Source organism: Colius striatus, chromosome W, assembly GCF_028858725.1.
Source record: "Colius striatus isolate bColStr4 chromosome W, bColStr4.1.hap1, whole genome shotgun sequence".
In the NCBI taxonomy this organism is placed as follows: domain Eukaryota; kingdom Metazoa; phylum Chordata; class Aves; order Coliiformes; family Coliidae; genus Colius; species Colius striatus.
The window spans coordinates 11,089,846-11,104,719 of record NC_084789.1 but is presented as its reverse complement, the minus strand read 5'-3'; the positions used below and the strand labels follow the sequence as shown (position 1 = coordinate 11,104,719).

General features: G+C 43.2%; 1 protein-coding gene across 1 annotated transcript in view; it reads right to left on the bottom strand.

Annotated features, from left to right (window-relative positions):
- LOC133628568 (zinc finger SWIM domain-containing protein 6-like) overlaps positions 1–14,874 on the bottom strand; it is a 161,515-nt gene that overhangs the window by 22,357 nt on the left and 124,284 nt on the right. Inside the window, exons 6-8 of the mRNA XM_062016937.1 lie at positions 9,400–9,576; positions 8,974–9,120; positions 4,940–5,086 (exon numbers count right to left, since the gene is read on the bottom strand). Coding sequence (XP_061872921.1) covers positions 4,940–5,086; positions 8,974–9,120; positions 9,400–9,576 — 471 coding nt within the window. The remainder of the gene's footprint in view (positions 1–4,939; positions 5,087–8,973; positions 9,121–9,399; positions 9,577–14,874) is intronic.

Genomic DNA, 14,874 nt, shown 5'->3' with positions numbered 1-14,874 from the left:
GCATCAGAGTACATTGTGCACCGATGTCCACTAAAGCCTTGTATTCTTGTGGATCTCGTGTGCCAGACCAACGAATTCATACAGTCCAATAAATCTGATTATCCCTTTCCTCCACTTGGCTGGAGGCAGGGTCCCCCTAATACTGGTCATCGTAGTCATCATTTACTCTTCACAAGGAAACACCAGAGGTCTCATCGAGGGAATCAAAACTGAAATCAATCCTCCTATCTTGTCTAGGGGGTTGCTCACTGGAAACTGGAGCGGCATTTCCCCAAGGAGAGTTACTTCTTCCTCCCCGCAACTCCCGTGCCTGTGCTCTTGGAGTGGGTGGCCTTGGAGTAGATGAGGTAGATGGCCTATCCCACTTGCTCATATTCTCTCCTTGGTCTTATGGGTAGGACCATGAAGCATCCTGGGGTATATACTCCTTACGTTCCTGCTCTTGAGCACGGGGACATTTATTCTTAACAGCTGGAGTACTGGCAGGTGGAGAGCGAGACACAAATTGGTCAATCTTCCGTGACATTTTCTCTACAGTTGAAAAAACAGCCTGTAGGGGAGAAGACACATTTTCTTAATATTTGCCAAAGTTAAGCAGCTAGTTGTTCCACCATTTGCCTCTCATCTTCTTTCCAGCAGACAACCGTCAATGAACTGGCATAGTTTGGTGGTGCACTTCGTAGGAACTTTAGCCACATAACTCGTGTGCATTGAACTTCATCTGGGTCTGTGGGCGCATAGTCATCATAAATAATCTCCAGCACAGCTAACTCCCTCAGATACTGAATATCATGGTGGTCCACTTACTTGGAGGGCTTGTAATATCTTCCTTGAAGGTGTATCTTTCCTATCTTTCCTTCACGCCCAACAGAAGTCGTCTCCAGAGGCTGAGGGCTTGTGATGGTTTTCCCATAGCCTTATCAATGCCCCCATCCCCGAACAAGGGTCTCAATTGCCTGGCCTCCTTGCCCTCTAAGTCCAAACTGTGGGCTCCATTTTCCCAGCATCGGAGCAGTCAGGTGATAATGTGCTCACCTGGATGACAGCCGTAATCTTTCCGCACATCTCACAGTTCACTCAGGGACAAGGACCGGCTGATTATCTCTGGCTCCAACTCTTCTTCCCTCTGTGATATCCCTGGTTCATCTTCATCCTTTGTACTGTGAACTGTTTTTTTTGTGTATTTCCTTTTCTGTACAGGAGCAACTGATACTGACACAAATTGATACTCTGATTCAACAGCAATTGTATCAGTTACCTGGGTTTGAGTAGCTGCAGTTGCAACAGCAACAGTCTGGATTTGAGCATCCACAGTTATAGCAGCAGCAGTCTGGGTTTTAGTATCCACAGTTGTAACAGCAACAGTTTGGGTTTGAGCATCCACAGTTGTAGCAGCAGCAGTCTGAGTTTGAGTGGACATAGCAACAATATCCACTGTCTGGGTATGAGTGTCCACAGTGGTAACAGCAACAGTGTCTGCTGTCTCGGTGTGAGTGCTCACAGCTGCAACAGCGACATCCACTGCTGGAGTCTGAACAGCAACTGCTTCTGGCACAGTTGATTTGACCGCAACATCCACTGCTGGAGTCAGAACAGCAACTGGTTCTGGCACAGCTGATTTAGGAATGGGTTTGTGTGTTCTCCAAATCTTTACAGGTAAAAAGTTCCTTGGACACCTGCCCATGTTCCACATGCCTCTCCTCACATAGCTACGCAACCTCACGTTTCTCCAAAAGACAATTTTTACAATCCTAGCTAAGGTGAAAACGAGGGAAAATAATACAAACATGGTAATTAGAACATTCCAAGTATTATTGTTAGAATCTATTAGAAGCACCTTGAAGAAATGAGGGTAAGTAACATAGTGGGAGGAATTATACCCGTCAGTTTTTCCCATAAATTGAGTGCCATTATCAAGATCTAGGAGAAAATGCGGAAGAGAAAACAAAACCATGTACACATTCTGATCCAACTTAATAACCCATGACACAGTCATATCATAAGTCAATTCCATCCAGTGCAGTAGCATGAGAATTTTCATACATTTTCCACAGATGATAAACACTATCACAGGGCATACATGATGCAGATAAGAGGACATGTAATACCACCATACAAGCATATCAATCAACATTGTGACCAGCAATTAGTTAATTAGTATTAGGAGTGTACACAAGGGGTGTGTTTAAACCTACTCTGTTCTATTTCAACCTCTCAGGCCCCACGTTGGACACCAATAATGTTGTGGTTTTGTCTAGCTGGAGCAAAAGGGAAAAAAAAAACCCACAACTCCTCCCCCTCCTGGCGGAATGCGGAGGGGATTGGGAAAAAAAAGTAAAAGAGCTTGCGGAAGTTGAAAAAAACCAATTTACTAGGGAAAGTTGAAGAGGAACAACTATAACAAAAATAAGGGGATAGTACAAAGAAAACTGGTGAGTGACACAGTTGCTCACCACCTGGGACCTGACCTAAGTGACCACTCTGGACCACGATCGGAAAACCACAACCCTGGAAGAGAGCTCCTTCCAGCTAGCTCCCTACCTATATACTGACGTTAGGATGGTATTGAATACCTGCTGGTCAGCCTGGGTCAGCTGTTCAGGCTGTACCCTTTCCTGGTTCCTCACTGGAATTAACTCTATCCTAGCTCAAACCAGGATATCCAATGAAATAAAAAAAAGTTTTCATTTTAAACTGTATGATTTGGAGAAAAAGCAGTTTCTCCAGCTTTGTGTTAATATGGTCAAAATTGCAAGATCTATTTAAATTTTTTTCCCTATCCACTTCAATATCTCCTTAAAGCTTTGATGTTGTATAAATGGAAAGGGAAGTTGCTTATACACCTGCATAATTTCAGTTGAAGCTATTAGGATTGTGCAAATACAGTAGTCTTGATAACTTCACAACTTTAAAGTATCCTGCTTGCTAGAGCTCTTTTCATGCTCTTTTATTTGTTATAGTTGTATTTATCATAAACATATATGTTTTTAACTTTTACTAACACTAGAAGTGCTACTTTTAGTAAAGATTACTTATAAATTCCAGACAGATCAAGCCATAAATTGCCTAAAAGAGTACTACAGATTCATTTGGGACTTCAGATACACCATATGACAAAATGCTATCCCAACCTCTAGCAATTTACCATCTAGTTTGGGAACAAAAAGTTGTAATGTACAGATATAAGGAGATGGACAGCTGTAGCAAATGAGAAGGCAGAATCCATTTGGTAGATTGCATTTGTGTGTGTAAAGGGAATTTACTTTTCAACACACACTACTTAATGGGAATATTTTGGGTTTTTTCCTAATTGCAAAGAATCCATATATGAGATTAAAAGTTTATTGAAGAAAGTTGAGGGAGCTGGGGGTATTTAGCTTAGAGGAGACTGAGGGATGACCTCATTAATGTTTACAAGTATGTAAAGGGCGGGTGTCAGGAGGATGGAGCCAGGCTCCTTTCAGTGATGTCCAGTGATAGAATAAGGGGCAACAGGTACAAGCTGGAACATAAGAGGTTCCAAAGAAACACAAGGAAAAATTTCTTCACTCTGAGGGTGACGGAGCACTGGAACAGGCTGCCCAGATGGGTTGTTGAGTCTCCTTCCCTGGAGACATTCAAAACCCACCTACTCTAGGTGGTCCTGCTCTGGCAGGGGGGTTGGACTGGATGATATTTCGAATTCCTACCATTCTGTGATTCTGTGAAAATCTAATTTAATAAAATAAGTTTTGAGGCAAAACCTGGGGATGTGCATATAATAGAGCTGTAGTCACAGGGATTGAGTTTCTGACTACACAGAAGGTGATAAGAAACCACCACAGAGGTGGAAAGAGACTAAGAATAAGGTATAAAACAGTTGAGCTCCTGGAAAGTAAATATTGAGGTTAAAAATGGGTGTACACATTTTGTCCTAAATCACGTATCAATACCTCAGCACTATTTTCCAATTCATAACCTTTATAGACCATGTATGTTGTAAAATGTAATTGCTTTGTCATCAATTTGACGTACTATGTACACTTGTAGCTAAGAAGTCAAATAACATCCTGGACTACATAGGATGAGCAGATTGAGGAAGGTGATCCTTCCCCTCTGTTCAGCACTGGAGAGCCCACACCTGGAATGCTGTGTCCAGTATTGGGCTCACCATGGATGTACTGGAGCAGATACAGTGAGGGGCCACAAAGATGATTAAAGGACTGGAGTATCTCCCTTATAAGAGACTGAGATAGCTGGGATTATTTAGTCTGGAAAATAAAATGCTCAAGAAGATCTTGCCAAAATGTATAAAAATCTGATGGGAAAATATAAAGAAGACAGAGACGGACTCTTCTCATTCTCAGTGGTATCCTGTGACAGGACAAGAGACAATGGGCACAAACCGAAATACAGTAAATTCCATCTGAGCATATGAAAACACTTTTTTACTGTGAGGATAGTCAAACACTGCAAGAGATCACCCAAAGGGGTTGCACAGTGTTCATTCTTGGGGTTATTCAAAATCCAACTGGACAGAGTCCTGGGCAACCCTACTCTAGGTGACTCTGCTCTGAGCAGAGCAGGTTGACTAGACCATCTCCAGAGGAGGCTTCGAATCTCAACAATTCTGTGATTTCCTGTAATTTCTCAAAAAGAGGACAGAGTAATGTATGTGAAGAAGGTTGCTGCCATAAAGTCTTATTCAGTTTTGTTTCAAGCATGAAATATGGAATTGTCTTTAAGAATGAGTAACTGGTAATTTTTTAAGTGCTTTCATATAACATAACAAAATTTTACTTTAAACATTTTCTCTTCCTCAGGTTTTATTAGGGAATGCAATTGTGAGTTCTTATACTATAAAGACACTGGCTTCAAAGTTAATTCAGAAAGGTCAGCTGGAAGAATGCCTCCAGTTACTGAAGGCTTAGAGAAGATTGCTCCCTTTGCATGGCCTTACCCATGAAGTCTGAGAATCCATGGAAACTCTCATCATCCACCCTGCAGGTTTCCATCAGGCTACTGAAGAGGGTGCCAATCGGATCCAATGGGTGTCCCACCCAACCTTCAAGATTCGTTATTGAGGTTACACTTTTGTGGAGAAGTTCTGTGACAGAAAAAATGAAGGGAGGAGGGAGGGAAAGAGAGTGCATGTTAGCACCTCAAAACAATTATAGAAGTAAAACTGATTAAAATGCTCTCAGTACAGAATTCAAAGTATTTCCAGTAGCTTCTCCTTCAGAGAAAATAGTATCTTTCAGGGTGAATTCATTGCCCTTTGTGAATATATTAAAAGAGGAAAACCAGAAAATGGACAAAGGTCAAACATTCTGAATACTAGCAAAGTGTATTATGGGTCAAAAATTTTAACTGCAGTATCTTTTGAAATCTCTCCCTTGATACCAGTAACTGAATTGAAGGAAGTGTGGCTGTGGTAACAGAGATTAGAGATTTCACAAATCCATTTTTTTAACTAAGAGTCTTATGGCAGTAGCTCTCCTTTTACTGTAACTCCCAACTTTTTTCTCCTAAACACATACACACAACTGAATTATGAGAGATCAGATGCATTACGAGTGACCATTTAAAAATTATATAAAAGTCATTATAGATGCTCTGTTTCTCTGTCACACATTAAATTGTACCTGCTTTCGCTGTCTCATTCACAAAGTGCCATCTTTCTGAGTAACCATAAGTATTATCGCAAAGCTTTAAAAGCTTTCTTCTTGCCTATTTAAATGTGGGGGGCTACAAAGTGAAACCGACACACTGTTAAACTGAGTGTTCAGCAGGGTGGCTTTTTTAAAAAGAATCAATTGATATGTAAAATGAAAACAAAAATGAAGTGAATAATTGTCTTACTAAAAGTAAGTGCTAAAGCAAGTGTAAAGATGATAGGCAGAAGGAAGTAATATTACCAAAAAATATTAATATCAATGACTTCCTACTGACTCGCTTATATTTCATGTCATCTATTGTGTCTACTTATGACCTTCACTTGTGTCATGCCAAACAAAGGCTTCAGTCCTCCATTCATATAGACATTTAACTTTAAATCATGCAAGTGGTTCCATGGATGTCAGATCAGTCACATGAAAGAAAGCTAAATAGAAGGATATGGTGGTTGCTGAAGTGAAACTGTAGATACAGAATTAGTCTGCTTATGGATAAGACCAGCACAGTTTGCAGTATTAAAATACTTTTAAAATTCCAAACATAAGAGGAAAAAAAATCCACTAAAATCAGTGAGTAACAACATAGAAATGAAAAACAACTTTTTTCTTGTTGTAGTGGTTTAGTCCAGTGTCCAACAAGTAATAAAATCACTCTCCCTCCCAAACTGGACAGGAGAGAGAAAGAAATAATTGTTGTAGGCATCCGGAAGATCTCGGGTTGTAACGCGAGAGGTGCAGGGTACAGAAAAGGTGAGCACGGGGTGGAGTGAAAGGAGGTGTTTGTATTAGCAGCTAAAAGCGCATGGTGTAAACAATTAGTTGGAATAAAGCATCATCCATACTGTGTACGTAGTGATCTTATCCCCTCAGTGGGGGTGGGCTGAGTGATCTGTGAGGGTGGCCTGATGATGTTGCTGGTAGCGGCAATAAGAATCATAACAAACGGACTGGGAGTTAAGGATGGCGAGATCACTCAGCAATTAGCATCATGGGCAAAACAGACTCAACTTACAGAAAAAAAGGTGTATTAAAGATATAATTAGAACAGGGAGATGAGCTGGCTCGAACATGGATCAAGAGGTGGCTGAATGACAGAGCCCAGAGGGTGGTGTCAGTGACACAGAATCAAGTTGGAGGCCTGTGGCCAGTGGAGTTCCACAGGGATCAATTCTGGGGCCAGTCTTGTTCAACAGCTTCATCAACGACCTGGATGAGGGGACTGAGGGTCCTGCATCTGGGAAGGAACAACCCCATGCACCAGTAAAAGCTGGAGGTTGACCGGCTGGAGAGCAGCTCTGCAGAGAGAGACCTGGGAGTCCTGATTGATAATAAGCTAAATATGAAACAGCAATGTGCCCTCGTGGCCAAGAAGGCCAATGGCATCCTGGGATGCATCACAAAGAGTGTGGCCAGCAGGTCAAGGGAGGTTTTTCTCCCCCTGTACTCTGCCCTGGTGAGGCCTCATCTGGAGTACTGTCTACAGTTCTAGGCTCCTCAGCTCAAGAGGGACGGAGGACTTCTAGAGAGAGTCGAGCGCAGGGCCATCAGGGGATGATCAGGGGACTGGAACGTCTTTCATATTAGGAAAGGCCGTGGGAACTGGGGCTGTTTAGTGTAGAAAAGAGAAGACTGGGAGGGGGATCTTAATAATATTTACAAATATCTAAATGGTGGGTTTCAGGAGGTTGGGGCATCCCTTTTTTCTGTTGTATCTAGCAACAGGACAAGGGGTAATGGGATGAAGCTGGAACACAAAAAATTCCACTTAAACATAAGAAAAAACTATTTCACCGTGAGAGTGACGGAGCAGTGGAACAGGCTGTCCAGAGGGGTTGTGGAGTCTCTTTCCTTGGAGGTCTTCAAGACCCACCTGGACATGTTCCTATGCAACCTGATCTAGGTTGACCTGCTTTAGCATGGGGATTGGACTAGATGATCTCTAAAGGTCCCTTCCAATCCTAGCATTCTATTAAAAAGATCTCCTCCCACCCCTCCTCTTCCCAGGACTCTCCTTCCTTCCACCCCAGCGGTGCAGGAGATGGGGGTTGCAGTCAGTTTGTTACAGGTGGACTTTGCCGCTGCTTCTTCTCAAGGGGAGGCCTCCTCACGCTTCCCACTGCTACACTGTGGGGTCCCTCCCACAGAAGACAGTACCTCATGTACATTCTCCAGCATGGGTCCTTATCTCCCCAGTCTGAGAAGCTGGAAAATGAGTAAAGCTTTTAAGGGAGTACATGTTAAGGAAAGATATATTACATGCTAAAAAGATTCAGAGAAAAAAATCTTCTAAGTAATGATATAAAGTGCTTTTAAGTTTTCTTCAAATCTAAGATCCACAATAGTGCTCAAAACTTCTTCCCTGTGTACTGTGAAATGGAAGCACATAGGAACTGACAGTTAACATTTTTTTCTGTCAGATGTCCACCTTGTCTTCATTTTTTTAATTATTATTTTTGGGAACACACCAGTAAATATACTAAAAACAAATTTACACACATGACTTCACACTGGTATTTTTGCCTACAATGCATGAAGATATACATAGTTAAGAGTAGCGACAAAGATCTAAAATTAAATTTGAACAAAAGGTTTTCTTGTAGTAGCAAAGAACGTAATTCCAGTTTTTCCACATGCATTCTTTTACCACAAAGCCATGCCTTTCTTCTACTACCTCTTAAATCTCATGACAAAGTCAGTGCAGGATTATTTTTTGTAGAATGTTCCTCCAAAAAATAGGAGTACTGCTCAGAGGAACATCACAGAACATTTTATAAAGCCAGTGTTTCAAAAAATCTCATCTCCTGGGATATGAATCCACTAAAGTTTTAAGCACCATAAGAGACTTTTGGAACAATCAAATTTGATGCATTTCTGTAGTGCAGACTTTGCCTTGTTGTTACCCTCAATATCAACTTTTGGCTTCCACCTTAGAAATAGGCAGCTCTGCTATATTATATATCAGAGGAAAAAAAAATATTTTAAATACCTAATGTGAAAAATGCAAAGCTCTGTTCAACAGCCTATAAATTATACAGGTTTACACTGTGTAACCAAAAACCCTGATTAGGATAAAGGCCCCATCATGACATGTATTGCAGAAGGCAAAACAGAGTCCTTGCCTTGCAAAGCTCACATCCCAGCTTAAAAAAATCTTCCAACATCCATAATGTTATATTAACACTATGATTATTTGGACTGAAGAGCTAGTGTCACCTCTTTTGCTTTAGTTTCAAAAGCAGTTTTCTCTCATGCAAAGTTTCAGTGCAATGTTATTGTCACCTTGCCATGCCTTTTGTCTTTCTCTCTTTCCCACATTTACCTTTCTTCTGAGCCTGGAACATTTCCAGCTGTTTCTGCTGCTGCCTTCTTAGTGTATTAACAATAGCAATTGCTAGCCTCAGTGCTTCTCGTGGGTATCCATGAGATCGTAATGCGTCCACCCTCGCACAGGCTGTAGGAACATGTTCTAAAATGGAGAAAATAATTGAGGATTAGCAATGCTTCCGTGTCTGCAATGGCCTGTTTTGCCAGGTTATTCAAAAGCACTTATTTGTTTGTTTTCTTTGGTTTTTTTTAAACTATGCAAGAGAGACTTAAGGGACTACTTCTGAGCCCAAAAATCAAGGGATCCTCTGTTCTTTTTGACAGGCTTTTAATTCATCTCCCCATCATCCCCCCAAAATAATGCCATAGAAACCGATCAAAGCAGCAAGTCATGAAAACATCTTTTGGTTTAGACACTTACCATGCCAGAGGGGCCACCCGTGAGAGTCAAAGAGTGAGCTTTCAGTGTTGTCATGGTAACAGTAGTTGGCATATAGGTCACTGATGATAATGTGCTGTAAGTGGTTGTCCTGCCAGTGCAGATCACACGCCTCAATAGCTCGAGTGAACACTGTCCGATGTGGCCTGTTCAATGAATCTGTCATTTTCACAAGTTCAGAAAGCTGCATCAGCTTTTACTCATTCACATTTGAATCAGTTATTCACAAAATTCTTGTCTTCTGCTTATTCCCCAATCCAACTGGCAGCAGCCTGCCTTGAGCTCCCCTCCACAAGGAGCAAACCACAGATGACATTTCACATCCTATTACCCAACAGCTCAAAGTCTTTACGGCCAAAGTCGGCCCTCAGGAAGTCCAGTCCAGCAAGGATAGTAGGATGGTCTGGACAGCAGAGAACTTGCCCTGGGTGGAAGAGGAAAAGGTTAAAGACTTGTTGGCTCCTAATGGGATGCATCTGAGAGTGCTGAGGGAAATGGATGATGTGATTGCTAAGCCAATCTCCATCATTTTTGAACAATCATGGAGGACAGGTGAGGTGCCTGAGGACTGGAAAAAGGCCAATGTCACTCCAGTCTTCAAAAATAAGAGATTACTCAGCAATTAGCATCATGAGTAAAATAGACTCAACTTAAAGAGAAAAAGGTGTATTAAAGATATTTAGAACAGGGAGATGAGCTGGCTCGAACACAGATTGAGAGGTGGCTGAATGACAGAGTCCAGAGGGTGGTGATCAGTGGCACAGAATCAAGTTGGAGTCCTGTGGCCAGTGGAGTTCCACAGGGATCAATTCTGGGGCCAGTCTTGTTCAACATCTTCATCAATGATCTGGATGAGGGGACAGAGTGTACCCTCAGCAAGTTCGCTGATAACACCAAACTGGGAGGACTGGCTGATTCACCAGAAGGCTGTGCTGTCATTCAGTGGGATCTCAATCGGCTTAAGAGTTGGGCAGAGAGGAACCTCATGAGGTTCAACAAGGACAACTGCAGAGTCCTGCATCTGGGAAAGAACAACCGCGTGCAACAGTACAGACTGGGGGTTGACCTGCTGGAGACCAGCTCTGCAGAGAGAGACCTGGGAGTCCTGATTGTTAATAAGCTAAATATGAAACAGCAATGTGCCCTCGTGGCCATGAAGACCAATGGCATCCTGGGATGCATCACAAAGAGTGTGGCCAGCAGGTCGAGGGAGGTTCTTCTCCCCCTTTGCTCTGCCCTGGTGAGGCCTCATCTGGAGTAGTGTGTCCAATTCTGGGCTCCTCAGCTCAAGAGGGACAGGGAACTTCTGGAGTGAGTACAGAGCAGGGCCACCAAGATGATCAGGGGACTGGAACATCTTTCATATGAGGAAAGACTGCGGGACCTGGGGCTGTTTAGTCTGGAGAAGAGGAGACTGAGGGGGGATCTTATTAACATTTATAAATATCTAAAGGGTGAGTGTCAGGAGGTTGGGACATCCCTCTTTTCTATAGTAGATAGTAATGGAACAAGGGGTAATGGGATGAAGCTGGAACACAAAAAGTTCCACTTAAACATAAGAAAAAACTATTTCACCGTGAGAGTGAAGGATAAGTGGAAAAGGCTGTCCAGAGGGGTTGTGGAGTCTCCTTCCTTGGAGGTCTTCAAGACCTGTCTGGACATGTTCCTATGCAACCTGATCTAGGCTGACCTGCTTTAGCAGGAGGGTTTGACTAGATGATCTCTAAAGGTCCATTCCAAGCTTAACATTCCATGGTTCTATGATTCTATGGGTTGTGGTCAATCAACACAGGAGGAGAACTCTAAATATTCAGCCCTGAGGTACATCCTCAGACATCAGAACCAATTTAGTGGTGATCCGTTAACTCGAAAGAAATTTATGCTATTCGGTGATCAAGAAAAGTGAATTATTGGTATGTAATGGAATAATTGGAAATGATCAAAAGCAAATATGAAAGCCTCGAGGAGGAATTTTAGCTGCAGTAACTGTGAGTAATCTACCTGAAGACACTTACAGAACTGGTCTCTGCACCACCCTCTCCCTCTGCTGTCCTCACTGTTTTTACAGCCAGTCTGTATGAAATGTTTTACAGTCAGCGTGTGTAAGTGTGAAAGGTTTTCTGGTTTTATATGAGTGAGGAAATCAGTGTCCAGGTTAAGGAAAAATGTGGGTAATATGTGTGATTATTTTCTAATATTTGTGCAAGATATAATCTTGAATTGATGTTAGCATGTCATTGAGAGTTGTTCAGTTCAGGTAGAAAGAGAAGATAATTGACAGGAATATGGAATTATCCCAATAGACAAGGGAAAAAAAATTGGTCTGGCCTCAAGTTAACTTTCATTTGGATTATAATAAACAGACATAATTTGCTGAACAATGGTTAGAAATCTGACATATGTGATTAAAGTTAGCAAAGTGATAAGAGTAAATTCAACAAAAGTACAGAAATGTAGACAGAGGCCAGAGGCATAACCCAGCAGTTATGGGGGAAGGTTGCAACAGGCTTTGTTAACGTATGAGGGAACAAATCTGCAGAATTTTAATAATGAATTGGCAGCACGTGTATTTGTGGACCTCAGACTCTCTTGTCTCTAAACATCCAATTGCTGGCATCGGGCGAGTTCACCTGGGAACTTTGAAACCTATGAAATTTGGAATTGGAAAGCAGGTATTAACCCATCAATGATTGCCCTGTGCAGTTCAAATTACTTTTGACAAAGGGAAAATTCAAGTGCATATACTTGAATTTAAGGCACTGGAGGCCCAAGTGTTAATGTTGCGGGATTAAGGAATGAAAAAAACCCATAATCTGTGATTCCAGAAGAAGTGGAAAATGCATTGACTTGTCTGGGCTGCAGGAACTCCTGGGCAATCACAGGCAGCAGAACCAGTAACAATTCAACTGAAACCAGATACCAGACCAGTAAGACAAAAGCAGTAACCTAAGTTAGAGGTTAAGAAGGGGTTGGAACTGATTTATTGTGAGAGTATTCTAAAGCACCCCACTTGAAATCAATAACTGAGAACTGTTTGCTTTTGAATGAATGTCGCCTATGGATCATGAATTTTGAACTGACAGACAAACCACTGTACAAAGCTGCACAGAGAGAAGAAAATCTTTTAGTATGAACTCAGGAAGGTAGAGATGCCTTTATGAAATTGAAACAGGTTCCAATGAGTCCCAGCTTTAGGGTTCCCAAGTTTAGAGAAACCATTTGAACTGTTTGTATGTGAAAGATTACAGGCTGTGCTGCCATTCAGCGGGATCTCGACCGGCTTGAGAGTTGGGCAGAGAGGAACCTCATGAGGTTCAACAAGGATAAGTGAAGAGTCCTGCATCTGGGAAGGAACAACCCCATGCACATGCATGTACAGGCTGGGGATTAACCTGCTGGAGAGCAGCTCTGCAGAGAGAGACCTGGCAGTCCCAATTGACAATAAACTGAACTATTTTACTGTGAGGATGACGGAGTAGTGGAATGGGCTGCCTAGGGAGGTTGTGGAGTCTCCTTCCTTGGAGGTGTTCAAGACCTGCCTGGACATGTTCCTATGCAATCTGATTTAGGTTGACCTGCTTCTGCAGGGCGTTGGACTAGATGATTTCTAAAGGTCTCTTCCAAACCTACCATTCTATGATTCTATGATTCACTTTGCATTCAGAGATCTACAAACCAGCACAGCTAATGCTAAATAGGACTTTGTAAAGGGAACAGCTAGAGATTAAGAACATGTCGTGGTTTGGCCCAGCTAGCACAACAGCACCACGACAGTTTCTTGCTCGATGCCCCCATTCACCCCCACCCTCGTTAAGATGGCGGAGGACCCAGTGAAATGGGAGTAAAAAGATAAGCAAGATTGTTGTGGATTGAGACAAGGGCAGGGAGGGCTCACTGCCAATTATGGTTCTGGGCAAAACAGACTCCAGTACTCGACTTAGAGAGGAAAGTAGGAAAGTTTATTCTACAAGAAACAGAACGGAATAAAAGCAAAAAGGGAGTAGGATGATGAGAAAATTACAACCAGCACTTTAAGATCTCCCTCCCCCATCCCTCCTTTCTTCCCGGGCCCAGCTCACTGCTCCCGATATCTCTACCTCCTCCCCCCGCAACAGCTCAGGGGGGCAGGGAGTGGGGGATGTGGTCAGTCTCTCACAGATGGGCTTTGCCGCTTCTGTCTTCTCAGATGAGGATGACTCCTGGCATTCTTCCCCTGCTCCAACACGGGGTTCCTCCCCGGGAACACAGTCCTTAACAAACTTCTCTGGTGTGGGTTGTTCCCAGCAGCTGTGGCTTCTGCCGATACAGGTTCCCTCACACGGGACACAGTCCTTGGTGAATATCTCTGGCGTGGATTCTTCACCGCGGTTGCAGTTTCTGCAGTTGCAAGGTCCCTCTCTTGGGACAAGGCCTCTTCTGGGCATAAGTTTAATGAGCTGCTTTGTCGTGGGTTCCTCCCCACAGTTGCAGCTGTGGATATTGGGTCCCTTCCTCGGGACAGGGCCTGCTCCGGCCATAGTGATAAAGGGCCCCTCCTTCGGGACAAGGCCTCCTCCGGCCAAAATCACTGTCCCTGGCTCGGGGCCTTTAATGAAGTGAATCGCTGCCCCTGGTCCGGGGTCAGCTTTAGCAAAATGAGTTTCTGCCCCTGATGCGGGCTCATTATCAGAATGAGTCTGTACCGCTGATGCGGGGTCTTTAAAGAAATGAAAATAAATCTCAGCTTCACCAGTTCTCTCCATAGAATGCAGGGGAGTCTCTGCTACAGTACACCTCCTCCCTTTCATCACTGACCTTGGAGTCCGCATGGTTGTTTCTCTCACCGTTCCTACTCCTTGCACCACCACCAGCCAGAAGAAGAGAAGAAGGGGCAGAAGAAAGAAAGAAGATGGAGGAAGACACCTCCCCTTCCGGCTTCTTCTTAAAAAGTGATCGTGGAGGCGTCTAATTGGCTCAGCCCCAGAAGTGAGCCTTTTCTGAGCTGGGGAGAGTTGTGAGCAACTTCTTGCAGGAGTCATCTTTGCAGCCCCTTCCCCCATACCAGAAAAGGCTGTCATGTCAAACCATGACATTCCACCCCTCGCCTTCACGAATTGCTTTTTAAGGAGGTGTTAAAAATTCACCCCTCGACCCTTCACCAAAGGTAGAACCACTTAAAACCTCAATAGTCAGCGGTACAGTTCATGTTTTGCCCGTTACCACTCCCAATTAGTATCCTTGTCTCAAATTTAATCTGTAATGCTCCAAGTCCCACAGACTCGGGGCCCCACGTTGGGCGCCAATAATGTCGTGGTTTGGCCCAGCTAGCACAACAGCACCACGACAGTTTCTTGCTCGATGCCCCCATTCACCCCCACCCTCGTTAAGATGGCGGAGGACCCAGTGAAATGGGAGTAAAAAGATAAGCAAGATTGTTGTGGATTGAGACAAGGGCAGGGAGGGCTCACTGCCAATTAT